Consider the following 22,790-nt stretch of genomic DNA (forward strand, 5'->3'; position numbering starts at 1 on the left):
TTATGTCTTTGCAATTTCCTTTTGCTGTTTGGTCTCCGATTCATCATTAAAGCTCATCGCAATAGAAGACACCAAACATTTGTAGCAGATGATTTCGTGGTACAAAATAACTTCTGCCAAAAACATTAATTCACACAAGCAGCTAATCAAGAAAGCAAAGCAAATTATCTAAGTAATTCAGATGATGATAAACAACCCACTACAGGACTAGTCAAAGTAGATGTTCCATGAGCGTTCAGGCACAAAGAGCGAAGGGTTTCATCCAAATTCGCTGCGGTTATGTTAACATTATACAGCACAATGTCGGTGCACCCAACAGTTTCACTGCAACTGATATCAATGGCATCATTTGTGACTGATGTTCCACGAAATCCAGTGAATGTTACATTGCTAATTTGCACGGCCGCAGTCTTCACAGATTTGGTTGAGATAAAAGGAGAAAACAGTGCATGTTAATTAGCATTTGACAATTAGCAATATAGAAATTAAACTTGTGTTGATTGAGCAAGAAAATTTGTTACTCACTTTATTTATGCAAGGCTTGTCATTATTGCAATAAAACTGGTCGATGATGATAGGGTTTGCTACTGCAATGAGTCTAATGTCTTGGTAGGATATGTGTCTGGCATAGCCATTCCCTCCCTACAAAATTAAGTTATCCAAACAAAAGCAAGTTACTAATCCAACTTTGTTCAAACAAATAGAAGCTAAAACTAAATATTAAATGCTTTTCCCGATTTAAACGATGATGGCAATGAGTTCAAATTAACCTCTTTAAAGGTGAGCCCACATGCTGATTTTTTTGTACTTAATTATAAGGTTGCACATAATTCGTAAACTACTATTGCATGTGCCTGATAGCAAAGAAAAAAAAAAGGGTTTGAGTACTGTGCCTGCCAAGTTTTGATTCGTGCGCCATTTCTTGTCCCATTGAAGCTGCAATTTGTAACATGAACTTCTTCTACTTCATCAGTTGTTCCATCCTCTCCTAAGCTCCCGATGCTGCAACAAATCCTTACCGATCTGTTTAGAAGCCAATTTGGTGGCTTGAATAATTAATTATGAGGAAGAACATAGGGAGCACAAACCTTATACCATGTCCTGGTCCACATGCTACTCTAGTAATATTGATGTTAGCTGATCCTCCAAGCATGGCAATGCAATCATCCCCTTTTTGGCAACAAACATTCAACAAGGCATGTTAAAATAGAAATCCAATTCAAATTAAAAGGGAATGGGTATTTTATTTAGTTAATGGATTTAAACCAGATCTAGAAATAATTAGAGCGGATTTGATGTAATTGATCCCCATCAAATCTGGATCAGACTGCCCATTTACAGGGGTACATATATAAAGGGAGTGATTATGTATGTATTTACCAGTTGCGATGATGCAGTCATAAATTTTTAGGTTACTTGACTTGGAGATGTCGATGCCATCGGTGTTGGGACTGTCCCCAGGGGCAGTTATATGAAGATTAGAGAAAGTTGATCCATTGCATCCAACCACACTTATGTGGTTTCTTGGGCTATTAATATGTGTTAATCCACTAAGCTGAAGGTTATCACAGTTAACAAATTGCAATGCCTGGCATCAAGAAAGTCAAGGCTTCATTTCCCAAGTGAGGATCTTATCTTAATGAAAACAATTATAGGTTATAGGTTTCACTTACTGTTGGCCTTTCAATATCTGGTTCCTGATCAAAGTGATTAATATATGTTAATTTTAAAACAATGTAAGAAGATTAAAGAGATTAATCTAAAAAAAGATCTGCATTGACCCACCTTTCTGAATCGATCCCACCAGGCTGCACCTTGCCCATCGAATTGCCCAGTTCCGTTCACAATCAGTCCATTTACATCCAAAAAAATAAGCCAATTCTTAGAGCTCTGGCTAGGCCATGAATCGATATGTGGTGCCACAAGCTTCCCATATACCTGCCCAAGTAACAGCTTTGATCTCAATACATATCATTAAACAAGAACCTGACACTGTTTTGTAGCTTAATTACTACTGTAGTATCGTGCAATTGAACAAAAGTTCAATAACCTTAATGGTAATGCTTGAAGACTTGCAAGGACCTTCAAATCTCACAGGATTCAACAAGAATGTTTTGCCGTCTGGGACGCATAAAACTGGTGCTCCCATGGTGGCATCACAAGCAGCTTTCCATGTCGATAAAAAAGCCTTGATATGAACAATTAATTTCCAGATTCAATTCATTAATTAGCGCTTTGTTTACCTAAAGCTTGAACAATGTACGCAACAAACTGCATAATTGCTAGCTAGAATGAAATTTTATGTGAATAATTAAGGACTAACATTGGAGTCATCTGTTATCCCATTTCCAATTGCTTCATAATTAAGCACATCAAAAACACCAGAAGCAGAACCAGCTTCAGCTTCTTGTTGGCAAGTAAAGCTGCTTGATCCCAATAAGTTGGCCATGCATAGAACTAAAACCATAAAAAGTTCCTGCATAGAAGTAGACATATAGTCGCCGATCTAGTTTATTCTTGTTTTATGCTAAGAAAGACTGATTCAGAAGTGAAACTTAACGTACCCGATTGAGATGCATGGTTGAATTTGAAATGATCTGTCGTGGCAAAATATCTTTGTACATGCAAGCTTGTGTACACGCAAGCTTCTTAAGGATGATCTTGTTATATTCATATATATAGTTGGATCGACACTTAATGCATGAAAACAATATCTGTAAACAATTCAAAATTATTTGAGCTTCCATATAGAACTTGATTCTTTGTTCATTTTCATATTTGCTTGATTCATTTCATAGTAAGCTCTCAGTTGAACTCTTTTATGTTCTTCTTCAACTATTTAGGTACTTGATCATATTCTCATAAGTTTCTCGTTTTTGGTTTATTCCTTTCTTTAGATAATTACATAATTGAAGATTTGATTTTTGGGTATTTTTAATGATTACAAGGAAAGATTTCATCCAAATTTAATGGAAATTTTTACTTTGGGAGACAAATCTCCATTATTATCATTTTTTTCCTTTCTTTTCTATGTCTCTTGATAAATGGCATGGTCAAAGCACATTTTCCCATGTTCATGAGGATTGCCTCAATATGCAACGGAAATTTTGTAGCTTATTTTGGAATTAATTCATTTTCAATTCTAAGTTTTGTGTTTGAAATGAAAACAAAAATGAGTCTATTTTAATTCTATGGAACTAAATGCAACTAAATGAAATATCTCAAATAAGCAAAGTTTCTAGACCAAACTACTACTCATTAGCAATCTTTCCTTTGTCAATAAAACTTCAACTTTGAATTTGTAGAGACATAAGCTTGTAAAATTTAATTAAATTTTACATCTTAATTTATGTCACATCAAACATAGTAATCTCTACGTAAAATTAATTTATAAGATAAATTCCATATGTCATATTCATCCATTCCAAATATACTGTTATTATTAAGAGATATCATACACTCCTAATAAGATATGAAGAATATAAAATTTAGAGAAAAATGAATATAGTTGACGAAGTTCCCTTAATTTTGGAAGAATTACGACCATCAAGTTGTACAAACAATAATAATATATATCAATTGATTCTATTAATTAGAATCTCATTGAAAAGAAAGAACATTTAACCAATTTATTTCAATCTTTAGAAGATATTTTTGTTATTGCTGGCTTAATTAAAATTGATCTTAAAGCCTTCATTAAAATAGTCAATAAAAGAACAAATGAAGCTTATAATTATAGTAAAATGGTAGGGATCCATGTAAAATTTTCTTTTGAGAAGGGATCTCAAAGAAATGGCATGGTTACATATATATTTTTCTTTGTTATTCTTCAACTACTTATGTCCTTGATCATTTTCTCTTCAGTTTCTCATTTTTGATTTATTCTTTCCTTTAGATAATTAGATAATTGAAGATTTTGATTGTGGCTATTTTTAATGATTGCAGGGAAAGATTTAATCCAAATCTAATGGAATTTTTACTTTAGGAGACAAATCTTCATTATTTATTATTATTTTTTTTCTTTTCTCTGTCTCTAGTTAATGCACATTTTCTCAAGTTTAGGAGGATTGCCTCAATATGCAATGGAAATTTACAGCATGTTTGGGAATTAATTCACCATCAAATTAGCAATCTCAATCACAAATGAATTTAAATTTTGAGTCACACTTATCAAATAATTAAATTTTATATCTTAATTTATGTCATATCAAACACTATAACTTATATGTAAATTAATTTATAAATAAATTTTATTTGTCAAATTCATTTATTCCAAATATAGTGTTATTATTAATGTATATCCTTAATAAAAATAAAAAATATTAAATTTAGAGAAATGTGAATGTAGTTGATGAAGTTTCCTTATTTTTGGAAGTATTCCCACCATCAAATTGTATAAATAATAATAATATATATCCATTGATTCTATTAATTAGAGAATCTCATTAAAATAGAAAGATCGTTTAATTAATTTATTTCAATTTGTAGAAGATATATTGGATGGAAAATGTTATGATGTCCGTATCATATTTTGTGATTGAAAGAAAAGATGGAGATTAGTTTTGTCATTTTTTGTGATTGAGAATAAAAGAAAATAGCATTTTTTGAGTCAATAATTAAGAGATTTAGGTGTTCCAGATTTAGGATTTGGGAAATTCTATATATAACCAACTGTTTTGTTTTTTATAGCCATCTTTTACAATTTCATAATTATTTTTTAAAAATACCTTTGTACACAACCTTCCATTTGCATCGCTCATTGCCCGCCATCATCACCCATCATCTAAGGTGACCCAAGCTCCCATCGGCAACCACTACTATAAAATATCCATTAATTAGTGATGGATTTAGTGATTAAAATTTTCCATCACTATGGATTTGGGATGGAAATTTCGTCGCCAAATTTTTAATTTTTTTATATTTAGCTATGGAATTAGCGACAAAATATTCCGTCACTAAATTTTTAATATTTTTTATTAAATTGTTAAATTTAGCGACGAAAATACTTATCGCTAAATAATTAAATAAAAAGAAATTTATTTAGCAACAAGTATCCCGTCACTAATTAATTTAAAAAATAAAAAATAAAATAAAATTTATTTAGCAATAATTTAAAAAATTAAATGAAATTTATTTAGTGATAGAAAACCTGTCACTAAATAATTTAAAAAATAAAAAGTAAAATGAAATTATTTAGTGACGGGTCCCATCGCTAAATAATTATACTAAATAAAAAATAAAATAAAATTTATTTAACGATAATTAAAAAAATTTAAAATTAAAATAAAATTATTTAGCGACGGGATTATTCGTGATTAAAAATTTAAAAAAATAAAAATAAAATAAAATAAATTTTATTTAACGATAATTAAAAAAATTAAAAAATAAAATAAAATTTATTTCGTGACGGGCAAATCAGTGACTAAATAATTTAAAAAAAATAAAATGAAATTATTTAGCGATGGAATTACCCATCGCTAAATAATTAAATAAAATAAAAAATAAAATAAAATTTATTTAATAATAATAAAAAAATTAAAAAATAAAATAAAATAATTTAGCGACAGAATTACCATTCACTAAATAATTAAAAATATAAAGATAAAATAAAATTTATTTAGTGATAATTAAAAAAATTAAGAAATAAAATAAAATTTATTTAGCGATAGGTAAATCAGTCATTAAATAATTTAAAAAATATTAAATTAATATATTAATCAATGATCATATGGACAAATGTATCCAAAATGACATAATATTACTTAAACTAATTTTGATATATGCTTTCTATACAAATCAATAAGCGCTTCTTAAAGAATATATAGAAATTCCTAGAAGAAATTTCTTTTACCGTTGGAATTGATGCACCAAGTCTTTTGAGTAATACCCATATTAAGATTATTTTTGTTTGTAATATATTATAATTCTATATGTATGAATCAATCGACCAAAATTTATATAGAACCCCAATATTAGCACAACTAGTGATCGAATATTTGACAATACTTGACATGTCATACCAAGTAAAAATGAAATTAAAAATCTAACAATTAATATCAAGTGTCTTCAATATTTATAGTGTAAATTAAAAAACATAAATAAAGGAGCATAAAGATTCAATGAAATAATCTTGATCAACGAGAAATATAAATTTTAATTCTATATTTAATTTATTTTTGTATTTATATTTTATAATTTTTATATTTATATTTTATAAATAAAATATTTATTTTTATTAGTATTTATATTATTTATATTGTTTTATATTTTAATTTTTAAAATAAAATATTATATTTTAATATTTTAAAATTAAATGTTAAAATAAATAATATTTACTTTTTATTATTTAATTTTATAATACAATATTTTATATTATATTATAAAATATTATATTTCAGTATATATTTTATTATTTATTTATATTTTTTAATTTATTATAAATCCCCCACGTTCCCCTCCCTGCCCCGCCACACCCCCCCCCCAACCTCGAGTGCGATTTTGTTCATCCTCTTTAACGGGTGAGCGTAACCCCTGTCAATGGGGTTAAAAAAATAACCTTTTAACTAGAAAAAAATTATAAAACTGTTTCAAAAAAAATTAATTATGTTTTAAAAAAAATTATTTTTAAATCTTAACTGTAACAAGATCAAAACTGGATGGATCAAAACTTATAAAAAAATGACAGACTTACAAAAATAATTGATATGGTTAAAATTGAGTCAAAACTGGAAAGTAACTGTTTTTAGCAATTAATTTGTTTGAGTGGCTGAAAATAATTTTTTAAAAAAAATATTAAAAATATTTTTTTAAAACATAATTATTTTTTTAACCCCCATTGACTTACGTTCACCCCGTTAAAGGAGTGAACAAAATCGCACTCCCCAACCTCTCCCCAATTATTTTAATTTCCCGCCCACCTCCCCCCTATTTAAATATCCCCCTCGGTCTGCGTTCCTTTCTGTGTCTCTCCCTCTCTCCTTTAGTTCGACGTCACTCCATCTTATAAGGTATTTTTTATTTTTATTATTTTATCATTTTAACTATTAGATATATTTTGAATGTTTGTTAGTTATAGATTGTTTTTTTTAACTAATATGTTAATTTTATTTTAATATTTTTGTTATTTATATTTATTGCATGTATGTTATTGTTTGTTTTACATTTATATAGTTGTATATTTTGTATATATATTATTATGTATTGTGTATATATTATTAATGATTTATACAAAAAATCATTAACAAATGTGTAAAAAAATTATTATGTCAATTAACATTTGTAAATGAAATATTAAGTGGTTATAAAAAATAAAATGAATATACAATTTTTTTAAAACAGTGTTTATTGTAGTTATTTATTAAATATATTATAATAATTTTAAATAAAAAGTTTAATATTTATATTTTAATTAGTTTTTATAAATATTGTTAGTTAGTTAGGTATTTATTAAATACAAGCTTTAAAATTGGAAATAAAAATATAATGTTATAAAATTTAACAAAAATTTTAAAAATAATTTTTTTAATAAAAGAAATATTAATTTATATAAAAAATTTAATAAATATAATATTTTTTTGTAAAAACAGTGTTTTTAGTTATTTATTAAATATATTATAATAATTTTAAATAAAAGCTTAATATTTGTATTTTAATTAATTTTTATTTATATTTTAAAATTAAAATTAAAAATATAATGTAATAAAATTTAAAATATAATCTTTTTTAAAAGAAATATTAATTATATACAAAAATTTAATAAATATTCAATTTTTTTTTGTTGTAAAAACAGTGTTTTAAGTAGTTATTTATTAAATATATTATAATAATTTTAAATAAAAAGCTTAATATTTGCTTTTTTTTTCTATTCAATTAATTTATTAAATTTTTAATTATCAAATTTTGTATTTATATATAAATATAATTATCAAAATTTTAATTTGTATTTTTAATTAAAATATTTCTCAATATAATTATATAAATTATAAAAATATATAAATTAAAAATTTTAAATGTTAACTTTCGTAAATAGTAATAATTATGAAAATATTTATTTTTATATAATAATTATATATTTATTATTATTTTTAAAATTTAATTTAATTTTAATATCTAATTTTAATTTTTTTATTATTATTTTTTTAATTTTTAGATTCTTACCTGATTTAAAATAATTTAATTTTATTGAAATTATAATATATAATTTTTTTTATTTTTAAAAATATTTTAGTGACAAAAACCCTATCGTTGATCTGTGACGGTTCCCTGTCACTAATTAGCCTCACAGGAATTAAAATAATTTAGTTTTAATATAATTTTATTTAAAATATAATATATTACTTTTATTTTTTATCTTAAAAAAATAATTTAACTCGTCGCTAATATGTGACGGGGTGATTCCCGTCACTATTTGTAACGAGGTTCTGTCACTAATTAGCTTAGGATTAAAATAATTTAATTTTAATATAATTTTATTTAAAATATAATATATAATTTTTTTATTTTAAAAGAATAATTTAGCCTCGTCGCTAATCTGTGACGTGGTGATTCTCGTCACTAATCTGTGACGGGGTTCCCGTCACTACTTAGCTTAGGATTAAAATAATTTAATTTTAATATAATATATAATTTTTATTTTTTATTTTAAAAAAATAGTTAGTGAGGGGAAGCTCGTCGCTGATCTATGACTGGGTGATTCCTGTCACTAATCTGTGATAGGTTCCATCACTAATCAGCTTAGGATTAACATAATTTAATTTTAATTTTATTTTAATATATAATTTTTATTTTTTTATTTAAAAAATATTTTAGTGATAGAAAGGCTGTCACTGATATGAGACGGGGGCTACCCGTCACTGATCTGGGATGGGAATCCCGTCGCAGACCCATCGCTAATTCCGTGACAAAAATCGTCCGTCACTAAATTCGTGACTAAATTTCTGCGACGCCACTTTTAGTGACGGATTTTTTCAGTCACTAAATCCGTCACTAAATTAGTTAGTGAAGAATTTTTTTATTTTAGTGATGAATTTTTCTGTCACTAAATTTAATTTTTCTTGTAATGCCATCAACTCCTACCTCTCACCTATCATTGCACCCATTATCTCTCCCTTGTCAGCATCGTTCTCACCGAACCTACTTTTCTCTCTATCCCTCTCTCTCGCCGGCATCGCTCCCACCAAGCCCACTGGCGTTTCTCGCGGCCGCCATCATTGCACCCAAACCTTGGGAAGAGAGGGATAGAGAGAGAGTGGGGAAAGTGGGTGCAATGATGGGTGAGAGGTGGGAGTTGATTGCAATCGTGTTCGTCGTGGCCGCCGATGGGAGCTTGGGTAGTCGGCGATGATAGGCGACTGCTATCAATGATGGATGGCTGCAAGCAAGGTGCGATGGTGAGTGGTTGCAATTAAGGGTAAAAATGACTCTTTTTTTTTTTTTTTTTCAAAATATAGGTGTAGAGAACAAAAAGATTGGTTGCATATAAAATTTCACTTAGGATTTTTTAAAGCTATGGGTAAGTTGATTTTTTTTCATTAAGGTAAATTTTAATCTAATGTGTCCGTTGATATGACTTTTTAATGACATGACACATTTTCTTTTCTATACGTGTATGTCTTACGTAGCATAAATAACAGTTATGTTTTTTAATAGTTGGGATATGGAATAATCTTGGGTTTTGCACATTATAAGCTAAATTTCATATTTTTTAATTGTTAAAAGAGCGCAACAAACTAGTCAACCTATTTAATTATTACTAACTGGTCATCCACGTAATGTATCACTCGCCAAAACAGACGTGTTTATACACATACTAACGTTTTGTTATGATAAAAATTTAAAATAATAATTTTTAATAGTTGAGATATAGAATTTTAATATTTTATACATTATAAACTAAATATTATATTTTTTAATTATTGAGGCTAGGTCGAATATATTAAGCCAATTAGGAATGGCGCAAAGCCATGCATTATAGGTGATGCTCAGTTGGGTTATATGCTCTAATATATATAGCAACGGCTCAAGAATCAGTTGTGAAGTTACTCTCTGCAATTCCCAATAATGGATGCCGACCGTCGGATTCACACTCTGATATACGTGATGGTTGTTCCTCTGGTCATGGTATGCTTGTGCTTCATCCTTCTTCCCTTCTTCATCGTCAGATCCATTCTCGCCATCTTAAGCCATCATTCCAGCGAGAGCTTGCAAGGAAAAGTCATTCTAATCACTGGCGCTTCATCGGGAATCGGAGTGGTCCATTTCCCTTCTCTCTCTCTCTCTCTCTCTTTCTCTTACAGCTTATATATATATATATGTGTGTGTGTGTGTGTGAAATCAGTTAATATATATGCAGCAGGTGGCCTATGAGTACACGAAGGAGGGAACTTGTCTGGTAATAGTGGCGACGAGGGAGGAGCAGTTGCAAAGAGTGTTGGAGTTGGATGTACAGCCCAAGAATTAAAATAATAATAAACTGAAGAAGAAGAGAGGCCGTGCATGAAGGCGGTGCTTGAGTTGGATTACATATATATATATATATATATGCAGAGCAGTGGGGTGGTGCCGATGAAAAACTGAAAAAGAGTAGTTTATGTGTGACGCAATGACGAACAGCGGCAGCAAATTTATTGGGTTGAAGCAAAAAAAAAAAAAAAGGGTGTGTTTGATTGTCATGAAAACATGGAAAATAAAATATTTTTAAGCTAAATTTTAATTTTAGGTGTTTCATTGATAACTTTTTTTCATAAAATTTGTTTTCCACCTAGGAAAATCAATTCTTAGCCTGACCGTCGTGGGGTGGGGTGGGGGCGGGGATGTTGGTTTTAATTTTCTTTAAAAGTTAGAATTTATTTTATTTTCTAGCTTGTGCAACAAACACACTCTTAGGGTGCATTTGATAGACATAAAAAATGAGGGTAAAATTTATTTTTCATCTAAATTCCAGGAAATTCTATCAAACAACTTTTCAATTTTGTGGAATTCGAATTCTATTTTAGTTCAAAAAGTGAATATTTTTCTTAAAATCAAGAAATTGAAATTCCTAGGGGTTGGGGTGAGAATTGAAATTCCATGAAATTGGAATTTCACTCTCATTTCCCAACTCTATCAAACAGTTGGAAAATTAGGATGGAATTCCAATTCCATGGAATTCCAATTCTCACCCCAACCCCTAGGAATTCTAATTCCTTGATTTCAAGAAAAATATTCACTTTTTGAATTAAAATAGAATTCAAATTCCATGGAATTGAAAAACTGTTTGATAGAATTTCCTGAAATTTAGATGGAAAATAAATTCTTCTCTCATTTTCCATGTCTATATATCAAATGCACCCTTAGTGAATTTGATACGAAGCTCTTTATACTAGAGGGTTTTTCATGTAAAATCTTATGCTCATATTCGGGTCTATTTATTATTCTTGTTTGATATTTTCACATAGTTGATATTTAGTTTGCACAATTAATTTTTGTTTGTGGCCCAACAAATGATATCAGAGTTTGGTTTGATTTGAATGTAAATTAATTATGTGAATTAAGATGGATGAACAGACAAGTACTATGATCAAATTGAATGTTTCTAGTTATTCAATTCGGAAGTCGAGATGAAATATCTTCTTTATTGTAGGGATTTATTTGACCCTATCAAACTTGGTTCTACCAACTTTGTTGGAAAATCAGATGATAATTGGGAAAAGATACACAAGAGAAAGGCAGTGACGAGTATGAGGCAATGGGTCGAGACGAGTACTTTTCACCATATCAGTATAGAAATAGATACTTATCATCAATTGTGGAAAAAATTAGAGAAGCTTTATGAGAGAAAAACAACACAGAACAAACTTTTACAATAAGAAAGTTTGTGAATTTGAAGTATACAGATAGACAAACTATTTCAGAACACTTGAGTGACTTTTAGGATTTGGTGAATCAGTTGGCCACTATGGAAGTAACGATTGATGATTAGATGTAAGCATTGTTCCTTTTAAGCTCACTGTTAGTTAGATGGGAAACTCTGGTGATATATCTTAGTAATTCTACTTTGAATGGGTTACTTCACTACAAAAAAATAGTAATTTAGTGATGTATTCAGTGACGGACTTTTTCCATCACTAAATAGAGACGTCTTAGTGACGGATATTCTGTCATCAAATTTTTTAATTTTTTTATTAGTTAGCGAAGGAATTAGCAATGAAATATTTCATCACTAAATAATTTTTAATATTTTTTTATTAAATTTTTAAATTTAACGACGAAATATTTCTTCGCTAAATAATTAAAAAATTAAATTAAAATTGAAATTAAACTTATTTAGAGACTGAATATTCCATGACTAAATGATTTAAAAATTTAAATTAAATTAAATTATTTAGCGACCGAATATTCTGTTGCTAAATAATCTTAAATTAATTTTTTTAATTTACTTTTCTTTTAGCGATGGGGTTATCCTGTCGTTAAATTTAGATTTTTTTATTTAATTTTTTAGTGACAGGTCGCTAAGTTTTAATTCTCTATTTAATTTATTTTTATTTTTTAGCGACGGGGGCTATCCCGTCGCTAAATTTGGTATATTTTATTTAATTTATTTTTATTTTTTAGCGACGGGATAACCCTTGTCGCTAAATTTGGTATTTTTTATTTAATTTATTTTTATTTTTTAGCGACGGGTGTGACCCTGTCGCTAAATTTTAATTTTTAATTTAATTTATTTTTTTTAACGACAAGATTATCTTATCGCTAAATTTTATATTTTTTAATTAATTAAATTAAATATATTTAGTGACGAAATATTCCATGGCTAATTAATAAACAAAATTAAATTTAAATTAAATATATTTAGTGATAAAATATTCTGTCGCTAAATAATTAAAAAAATAAAATTAATAATTAAAAAATTTAGCCAGCCGTTACAAAAGAAAAAAATAAATTAAAAAAATAAAATTTATTAATTATGTATTAAATAAAGATTAAATAAATATTAAAATGTATTAAATGCATATTTTATGTGTTTTATTTATGAACCAAAAATATGTAAATTAATATGATATTGTAAAATTTATAATAACAAATATGTATTAAACTAATTTTTAATAAAATAAAACTTAAATATTTAAGAGATTAATTAATTACAACATTTAAGTGGTACATTAGTTGAGTTAAAATTTATAACATTTATTTTTTTACAGAGGCATGGCCACTCCTATACGCGTATATATATATATATAATTATATATTATACCATTAAATTATATATTTAAATTAAAAAAAATTACACATAAACCCCAAATTCCTTCTTAATTTCACTTGAGCCATTTCTTTATTGCAACTATGCCCTTAAACATCAAATTAATTTGCATTACAATACCGAAAATCCTCAATTAATAACTTCAAAGTTGCTCGATAATGACGATTTCGCCCCAGTGTCCTAACCAAGCTATCGTTTCATCCCGAAACCATTGATGGGTTGCTCATTACGAAAAACTAGAGCCTCCTTAGGCTTTCGTTAACTTACCGAAAGTCTCCTACAACGATTTGATTTTGTAGCCTAAATGGCAGCTGTATTTTAGCTGTACCGAAAATCGTCTCAGATCTGATTTTTTTCGATACCATAAATCCTATCTCTAAACGTTCGTCGAGACCATATCATTTTCCTTAGATAATTTCACTCCGAGGCATTCCCTACAGTCGATTCAGTACTTATAACTACTATCAGGCTAATTTTTCGACATTTTAAACTTGCTTAAATTACGTGGCAACCTCACGAAAATATGGGTTCTTACATTCTCCTCTCCTTACAAAAATTTCGTTCTCGAAATTTGCCATATGTTCTAAATATCCTAATTTCATCCTCAAAATTAGCACCTAATTGATCAAATATCAGGGAATAACATACTTCAATACCTTATTTCAAATAATCCTATTGTAGCTCTTCACAAGAAATCACATATCCTAAGGAAAATTTATATCGACTATAATTCTCTTCAAATCTTCCCTTCGTAACTTAACTTTTAATATCAATCAAAATCTAACGTTGTCTTCCAAATCTAGCAATACTAATATCTATTAATCCATACCCATAACTCAAATAAGTCATCGCACTCTTAAAAGTGATCCTCAAATAACATTTTATATCATCAAATTAACCATTTGATCTTCCAATTTCTTAAATTAATCCTCAAGTGACAACATTTCATATCAATTGACTCTAAATATGCTCAATCCTTTTTGGAGCTACTTACTCAGGTTATCGATCTTTGCTTGAACCAACCTCTATTCAAAACATTTGGCTCGTCTCCTGAAATCTATCGGAATATCTGACTTAACTTTCGATCCTCATGGTGCTTATGACAATCAATCTTGATCTCACGTTAACTGATATGGGGCCTCATGCTCTCATCATTTCTTTCTCGATTTGCTTACGACCTAGCATGCTAATCTCAGTCTCAACATCTATCGTGATATTTTCTAACATTATTCTCAATGTTCCTCATGCGTCTCCTTATCCGAGGAGTACACCAATATATCCTCGCGACTTCAATATTCTGGTTAAATAATCAAATCATAACTCTATTGCCGATTTTCGAAATGCCTCATTCCTTGATCGCACATCAATCATAAATATCCCAATCTTTTACAACTGTTTTATAATTCGTCAAATTCGAGGTAAATATATCAACTCTCAATTATCACCTCTTTCAAAGCTTGATAATTTGCGTCCTCAGTCAAGCCACTTATAGCTAAACATCTAATAACCTCAAGCTATTATTGACAATTTCATCATTAATAAATAATCCTGATAAATCTTCCGAGAATATATCCTAGTATTTCTCATTTTTCTTATGGCTTTTCACTGACCGCAAGTGCTTGTACCACAGATCAATAGGCTCCTTATAATCGTAACTTGCTGACATCACTCAGCTATACATCTCCCAATTTGCCTACCAGGCTACCTAGACTAACTGTCTAGCCATACGAGTTCTATTCTCCAAAATCAAAAATTTTGGATTTCTAATCGATCTAGATCTGCAACTTTTCCTACTACAACTCGTTATCTTGGCACATCTGTCATTACTTGATTCTCTCAATCACGTCAAAGATTTACACAATCTTTAAGATGACAATCCATGACTATACTACCAACTAGAGTAGGGAGGTACTTACGTCACCCACGGTACTCCAATCTTCGTTGGATTTCTTCTTGAAAACCCTAAAGTTTCATCAATAATCCTTATATCCTCAATTAATTCTTTTAAGAAATTCCTCAAGAATCTCAAACCGATTTATCTCCAAAAATCTCGAATCAGATCATGATATCTAGCTCCAATCATCTTCCATGAACTTTATTTCCTTGCAACTATTGCTCTCAATCCACCATTTATCATGGTGCTTCCTAGTTTTCCTCGTCGGGTTGACCATTGACAACTTTACCTGATTCTGTAGGTCTATTTGACACACTAAACCGTAGTCACAACCTCGGTTGACTAGGTCTCCTCATCATTCATTTAGGGTCAATATGACCTATCAAGCAACTCTTTCATTTTTCGGTACCCGAACTCTACCTAGAGTCAAGACTACCATCTCACAACTCATCATTAAGGTTTTGGGCTAGACCTGCTCCACTACCTGAAATCTCATTTACCGAGAATCCAATGACTCTCGCATTTCATTCTTCAAATCTAGCTGACTATCAGCACACGACCATTCATGATCCCATTGCCATACTAGATACCGAGGTATTTCACTCCTCGAGTCTCGCATTGTTCATCATGTCACCCACTCCCAAGATGATCGTGAACCCCGATACAATTCTTTAAATAGGTTACTCAATTCATATTCAATCCATCTCATTTTGGGTTGATTCCCTAGGCTTTCGGTCTCGATCACTCGCAGCTAGTGGCACACCTCACATCCTAGACCATTGGGATTTAGACCCATACAAGGTACCTACTCTACTGGACTGTTCCAAATCTTCAGCATCTAATCGTCTCTCAGGCAGTCTGCTATGATGCTTCGATCGATGGGCTTCCTGTACCTTATCGCAAGCCATCCATCAAGCATATGCACGAGGGTCCCTAGATCAGATCCGTCACTGCGAACACTGAATAGTAGTGCCATCATGCTGCTAGGATTTCTTATCCCGTCTTTGCTAGTCACATCAGTTGTACCACCATCACCTCATCAATTGGCGTAACTCATACACCATTATTTGGCCATCTTCGGCCTTTTTCTTGACCCAATCCTTTGAATCCCTGATCTTTACATCTCATTTCTGAGACACTAAATGATCCTAAAAAATACTTATCATTTGATCCTAAACTCTTTAGCTAGGCCATGTCACATCATACTGATCATTCATGATTCGATCATCCTCAATGACCACAGTTATCCTATCTTTCATTGTAAGTATTTCAACTAATGACCTCAAATCAACAGTCTCTGAATCTCTCGGATCCATTGTTGTTAAAATCCCGATTTTATGCGTACGATTTTACGATTTTACGATTCGAAGACCCCCAAACGATTCAAATCCCATGTAAAATCCAATTTGGGATAAAATCCTATAAAATCTCGATTTTACATGTACGATTTTACGATTTTATGCTTCAAAGATCCCCAAACGATTTTACGATTCAAAGACCTCAATTGATTTAAGTTGTAATTTAGAGGATGCTTCCAACGTCTCAATGTCACATAGCATCTGACATTGGAACTTATGCAATGAATTGTTATATTTTGCCTCTAAATTGGAACTTGATTTAACATTGATTGCATAAGTTCCAATGTCACATAACATCTAACATTAATTGCATAAGTTCCAATTTACTTGATTTAAATTATAATTTTTACTTGATTTAACATTGATTACATAAGTAAATCAAGACAAACAAGTAATTAATTAATGGACCACCCAACTCCAAATCGGGATATTACTTGATTTAATCAATGTTAAATCAAGAAAAAATTACAATCTAAATCTAATGGAAGACGTTGGAAGCATCCTCTAAAGAATTATAAGCTATATTTTACCTCTAAATTACCTATATTTTGCCTTTAAATTGCCTATACCAACCTGCTAGTTTTTGAGCTATATTTTGGAAATATCATCTTTTGAATTATAATAAGGAATAATTAGGCTATTAAATGATATTAATTCATTTTCCACAAAATTATGTTATTATAAACATATATTTACAAAAATTAAAGGGTATTTTTAATTATCTCTAAAATCTTACGATTTTACGATTCGATTTTACGATACGATTTTATGGACCCTTTGTCGATCCCACTTAAAATCCCGATTTTAACAACCTTGCTCGGATCCATGATCATGGTTACTGAGTCAACTTTACACCTGAATCATATCATCGGATCCTAACTTCTATAGTTAGATCATTCTGCTTGTACTAGCCCTAATCAGGCTTTTACTATGCATTGAGAATAGTAACAGGATACTAGAATAGTGTCTGTATGTGAATAGTATACCAGGTAAGTTCATAGAAAAAAAAGGTGGGTCACAAATGGACACACTTAAATACCAAGTCTTTCCTTAGTTAAAACTTTCCTAGACATGTACTTCCACTACACAACACTTAAATCCAGTAACCTCTAAGCCTTTTACCGACAATCCCCAAATCTCCAAAGAGAGATTTCATCTTACGAACCATTAGTCTCTTTCCCCTAAGCCTCCTCTTGGGGTTCCTACTAATTGGTTCTATCAATATCGGATTCTCTTAAGTCTCCACATTGCTATTCCCTAATCTCCAAATAGGATTTAACTCTGATATCAACTATATCAGAGTCACTTAAGGCTTCCAATAAACTTAAGCTCTGATACCAACTGTAACGCCTCGCTTTTCTGGCGCGTTATAACTTGGGACAATTCTAGAACAATAAATTTTTTTCTTTCAAACTAATGCTAAACCATATCATTCCTTGAATCCGTCCCAGAATTCCCATTCATTTATCTCGAAAGAGAATCATTATACACATTAAATACGGAAGCAATGATCGAACCTGAAATTATAACATTGATCATAAATCAATTCTTATTTCATCGTTCTTCTACATAACTTAATACATTGCATAAGTTCTCAACTAACATTAACCTTAAATTGGGTTATACATCATTATTCCTCAAAACGTTCAAAATTTAAAGTAACAGAACTTAAATATATGGGCTATATTACATACATTTCATTCATCATTTGATTCATCATGCACTTTGCTAAGTGTCATTTCATGCCTTATTCATCCTCGTATCTACTACAATCCCCATCTAAAACATTTGAAAATTTCAGGGGCAAAGCCCAAGTTAGATGATGAATCATCTAAGTAAGGGCACAAAATATTTTATCATGTATGTATGCAATGTCTTACTTCATCGTAGGGGTCAATTGCGCCCTTCCTGCTACTCTCATTTTTACGGCCACCTCTTTCGAAGTCGGGGTGTATGGGTGCCCCCTTGGTAAAGTAGCGATGCTAGTTCGTACTCCCATATGGACAAAATGCGCGTGATCAATGATATCAACGTGTACATATGCATTTCATAGTCATGTCATGTATGTAGTCTATGTGATAGATACATATCAGAGCATGTCAATATGATGAAAACATTCTTAAGGATCGGGGTTTAAACATAAATCACCTACGTGGTACCAAGTACCTACTCAAGGTTATATCACTTATAACCATACAAAGGTTATAGAAGTACCACTTACCTTCTCAATCTTATCGGGCCACCTCGATATTCGCGCCATGCATCGAAATTCATACATCATCTCGATTTGTGTGCCAACCTCAAAATTCGCACAAGGCACTTCAACTTAAGCCTCAAAGCATCCTTAACTTAGCCTCTTAGATTGTCTTGGTATGCGTGCCACATCCTCAAAACTCATGCCCGAACCATTTTTCTCTCCAAAATCTCTGGGATATTACCAAAACACAATTTCCTATTTTCCAGGATTTTTTTAGCATTTTTCTCTATTTTTTTTCCATTTCTTTTTCCTTTTTTTTTTTCTTTTCTTTTTTCTTTTTCTTTTTTCTTCTCTTCTCCTCCTTCTTTTTCTCCCCTGCAACCGCCTATAACCTACGCGCCAGCCATGTGGCCGCCACCACTTGGCCCTTTGTCGACCTCCTCCCGACCCTCCGCCGGCCGCCTCGGGCTCGCCGAACCCCGCAACCGCCTCCCGAACAGCCTCCCTACCGCGGCCAGCCTCCCTGCGTCGTGTTGGCCTGCTGGAGCTCGCGCTGCCATGGTCGCGGCTTCGTTGCTTCTGGTCGTTTCCTGAGACTCCACCGAGCACGAAAGTCGCCATTGCACCTTGCTAGGCCATCAACTTAGTCGCTGCCAGCCGCCCTAGCCAGCTCGAGCTTGCTGGAAAATTGCGCTTGAGCTGCCATGGCCGTGCCTCCCTTCCTCTCTCTCGATCTCTCTCTTGTGCCTAACCCAAGTTCGAACTCTCTCTCTGTCTCTCTCTCGGCCTCCCCCAAGCTCCTTGCCCTAACTCTCTCTCTTGGCCATTTCTCTCCGTCGCAAGCTCCCTCTACTTCTCCCCCATTTACTTATTCCCTCTCTATTTGTAGGCAATACACCACACACCCAATTGCCTTGGCCATCCCTCGACCCATCCCTAATTGCGTGTGAAGCTTTCCAAACTTACAGAGGCATGGCCATTGCGTTATTGGGTTGCATTACAGAGACATGACCTTTCCTATACACGTATATATATATATAATTATATATTACACCATTAAATTATATATTTAAATTAAAGAAAATTACACATAAACCCCAATTTCCTTCTTAATTTCACTCGAGTCATATCTTTATTGCAACTATACCCTTAAACATTAAATTAATTTGCATTACAATACCAAAAATCCTTAATTAATAACTTCAAAGTTGCTCGATAATGACGATTTCGCCTAGTGTCCTCACCGGGCTATCATTTCATCCCAAAACTACTGAAGGGTTGCTCATTACGAAAAACCGGAGCCTCCTTAGGCTTCCGTTGACTTCCCAGAAGTCTCCTACAATGATTTGATTTTACAGCCTAAATGACAGTTGCATTTTAGCTGTACCAAAAATTGTCTCGGATCTGATTTCTTTCGATACCATAAATCCTATCTCGAAACGCTTGTCGAGACCATATCATTTTTCTTAGACAATTTCACTCCGAGACATTTCCTGCAATCGATTTGGTACTTATAATTACTATCAGGCCATTTTTTCGGCATTTTAAACTTGCTTAAATTATGTGGCAACCTCACGAAAATATGGGTTCTTACATCACATGTTTTTATCACAAAGAATAGGGGCGAAAGCAAAAGCAAAGGTCCTAAGGGGCAAAATAAATCCAGAGGAAAGTCACAAACAAAATGAATGGTTACTTGCTATCATTGTTAAAAAGATGATCATATAAAAAGAAATTGCAAGGCTTAAAAGAAGGAAAAAAATGAGAAAATAAAAAAAAGTCAGAAGAAGATATTGTTGCTGGCCTGACAAATGTGGAGGAAGAATTGGTGGTTGCTTCTTGTGAAGAATAGTAGTTCAATAGTTTGTCAAATCCATATGTTGAGTAGGTTCTTGACTCAGTAGCATCCAACCACACTACTACTAAAAAAAACCTTTTTATTGAGTACACAGTAGGGAATTTTGGTGTGGTAAATATGGCTAATTGTGGTACAACTCCTATTGTAAGAATTGGTGTTATTCGCTTACAAATTGATTTCGGTTGCACATTGACTCTGGATAATGTGCGTCATGTACCAAATTTAAGCATCAATTTACTTTCTTGCTGATGTCTTGATTACAAAGGTTATTACAATGTTTTTGGTGATGGGAAATGGAAGCTCACTAAGGGTTCTATAGTGGTTTCTAGAGGTATGATTTCCCGTACACTATACAGAACTGAGATTATAAAGTTACTTGATGGAGACTTAAATGTAATTGAAGATGGTGTTTCGCTAGATAGGTGGCATCAATAGTTGGCTCATATCAATGAGAAAGGGTTGCAGATTTTGGCAAAGAAGTCTCTTATTCCTTTTTCCAAAGGTATGACTTTAAACCCTCACTACAAAAAAATTGATTTTTAGTGGCGGTTTCTAAAATCGCTGCAAAAAATGAAATTTTGCGGTGGTTTGTAAACCGCCGCAAAATACTATTTTAGCGGCGATTTTTTTAACATTTCACGACGGTTTTGAAAAACCGTCGCAAAATTCATTAAAACATTCAATTTTGCGACGGTTTTTAAAAAATCACCGCTAAATTTAGAAAATAATTAAATAATTAAAAAATAAAATTAAATTTAGCAGCGATTTTTGAGAAATCGCTGCTGCTAAATTAAAAATAATTAAATAATTTAAAATTTAAAATTAAATTAATATTTGCGACGGTTTTCGAAACCGCCGCAAAATTCATTAAAAAATTTAATTTAACCGCAGCTAAATTCAAAAATAATTAAATAATTTATAATTAAAATTAAATTAATATTTGCGGCGGTTTTAAAAACCGCTGCAAAATTCATAAAAAAATTTAATTTAACGGCGGTTTTGAAAAACCGTCGCTAAATTTAAAAAATAATTAAATAATTTAAAATTAAAATTAAATTATAAATTCATTAAATAATTTAATTTAACGGCGATTTTTAAAAATCGTCGCAAAATTCATTAAAAATTTTAATTTAGCCGCAGTTTTGAAAAATCGCCGCTAAATTCAAAAATAATTAAATAATTTAAAATTAAAATTAAATTATAAATTCATTAAATAATTTAATTTAACGGCGGTTTTTAAAAACCGCCGCAAAATTCATTAAAAATTTTAATTTAGCGGCGGTGTTGAAGAACCGCCGCTAAATTCAAAAATAATTAAATAATTTAAAATTAAAATTAAATTATAAATTCATTAAATAATTTAATTTAATGGCGGTTTTTAAAAATCGTCGCAAAATTCATTAAAAATTTTAATTTAGCGGTGGTTTTTAACCGCCGCTAAATTTAAAAATAATTAAATAATTCAAAATTAAATTAAATTAAATTAAATTAATAAAAAGAAATATAAAATCTTAAAAAGAAATTAAAATTTTAATTTAAATTAATTACAAAATCTTTATATATATAAAAGTAGGATAATCTTGAAAAAAGAAATTTCCTCCTAAAACTTGCATTAATTAATTATTTATAATTAATACTTATTGTATTAATAATTTACATTTTGTAATTTGCATTAATAATTTAAAATTTTCAATTGTTTTGAAGTAATAAGTAGTAATAAAATTTTCTCCCAAAACTTTCATTAATGATTTGCATTTAGTACTTATTGCATTAATAATTTATATTTTGTAATTTGTATCTTTATATATATAAAAGTAGGATAGTCTTGAAAAAAGAAATTTCCTCCTAAAACTTGCATTAATTATTGATTTGCAATTAATACTTATTATATTAATAATTTACATTTTGTAATTTGCATTAATAATTTAAAATTTTCAATTGTTTTGAAGTAATAAGTAGTAATAAAATTTTCTTCCAAAACTTGCATTAATGATTTGCATTTAGTACTTATTGCATTAATAATTTATATTTTATAATTTGCATCTTTATATATATAAAAGTAAGATAGTCTTGAAAAAAGAAATTTCCTCCCAAAACTTGCATTAATCAATTATTTGCAATTAATACTTATTGTATTAATAATTTATATTTTGTAATTTACATTAATAATTTAAAATTTTCAATTGCTTTGAAATAATAAGTAGTAATAAAATTTCCCCCCAAAACTTGCATTAATGATTTGCGTT

At 30.3% G+C, this 22,790-nt stretch overlaps 1 protein-coding gene across 1 annotated transcript; it reads right to left on the reverse strand.

Moving 5' to 3' along the window:
• LOC127796817 (probable polygalacturonase At3g15720) lies at window positions 1-19,307 on the reverse strand. Its single transcript, XM_052329216.1, has 11 exons — window positions 19,083-19,307; window positions 2,324-2,476; window positions 2,051-2,188; window positions 1,786-1,938; window positions 1,674-1,697; window positions 1,381-1,588; window positions 1,089-1,170; window positions 894-1,002; window positions 526-642; window positions 197-410; window positions 1-113 (listed from the first exon to the last, which is right to left on the reverse strand). The coding sequence occupies exons 1-11, from the start codon at window positions 19,305-19,307 to the stop codon at window positions 1-3; spliced, it is 1,536 nt and encodes a 511-aa protein (XP_052185176.1).
• Between the last annotated feature and the right edge of the window lie 3,483 nt (window positions 19,308-22,790).

Source organism: Diospyros lotus, chromosome 3 (assembly GCF_014633365.1).
Source record: "Diospyros lotus cultivar Yz01 chromosome 3, ASM1463336v1, whole genome shotgun sequence".
In the NCBI taxonomy this organism is placed as follows: domain Eukaryota; kingdom Viridiplantae; phylum Streptophyta; class Magnoliopsida; order Ericales; family Ebenaceae; genus Diospyros; species Diospyros lotus.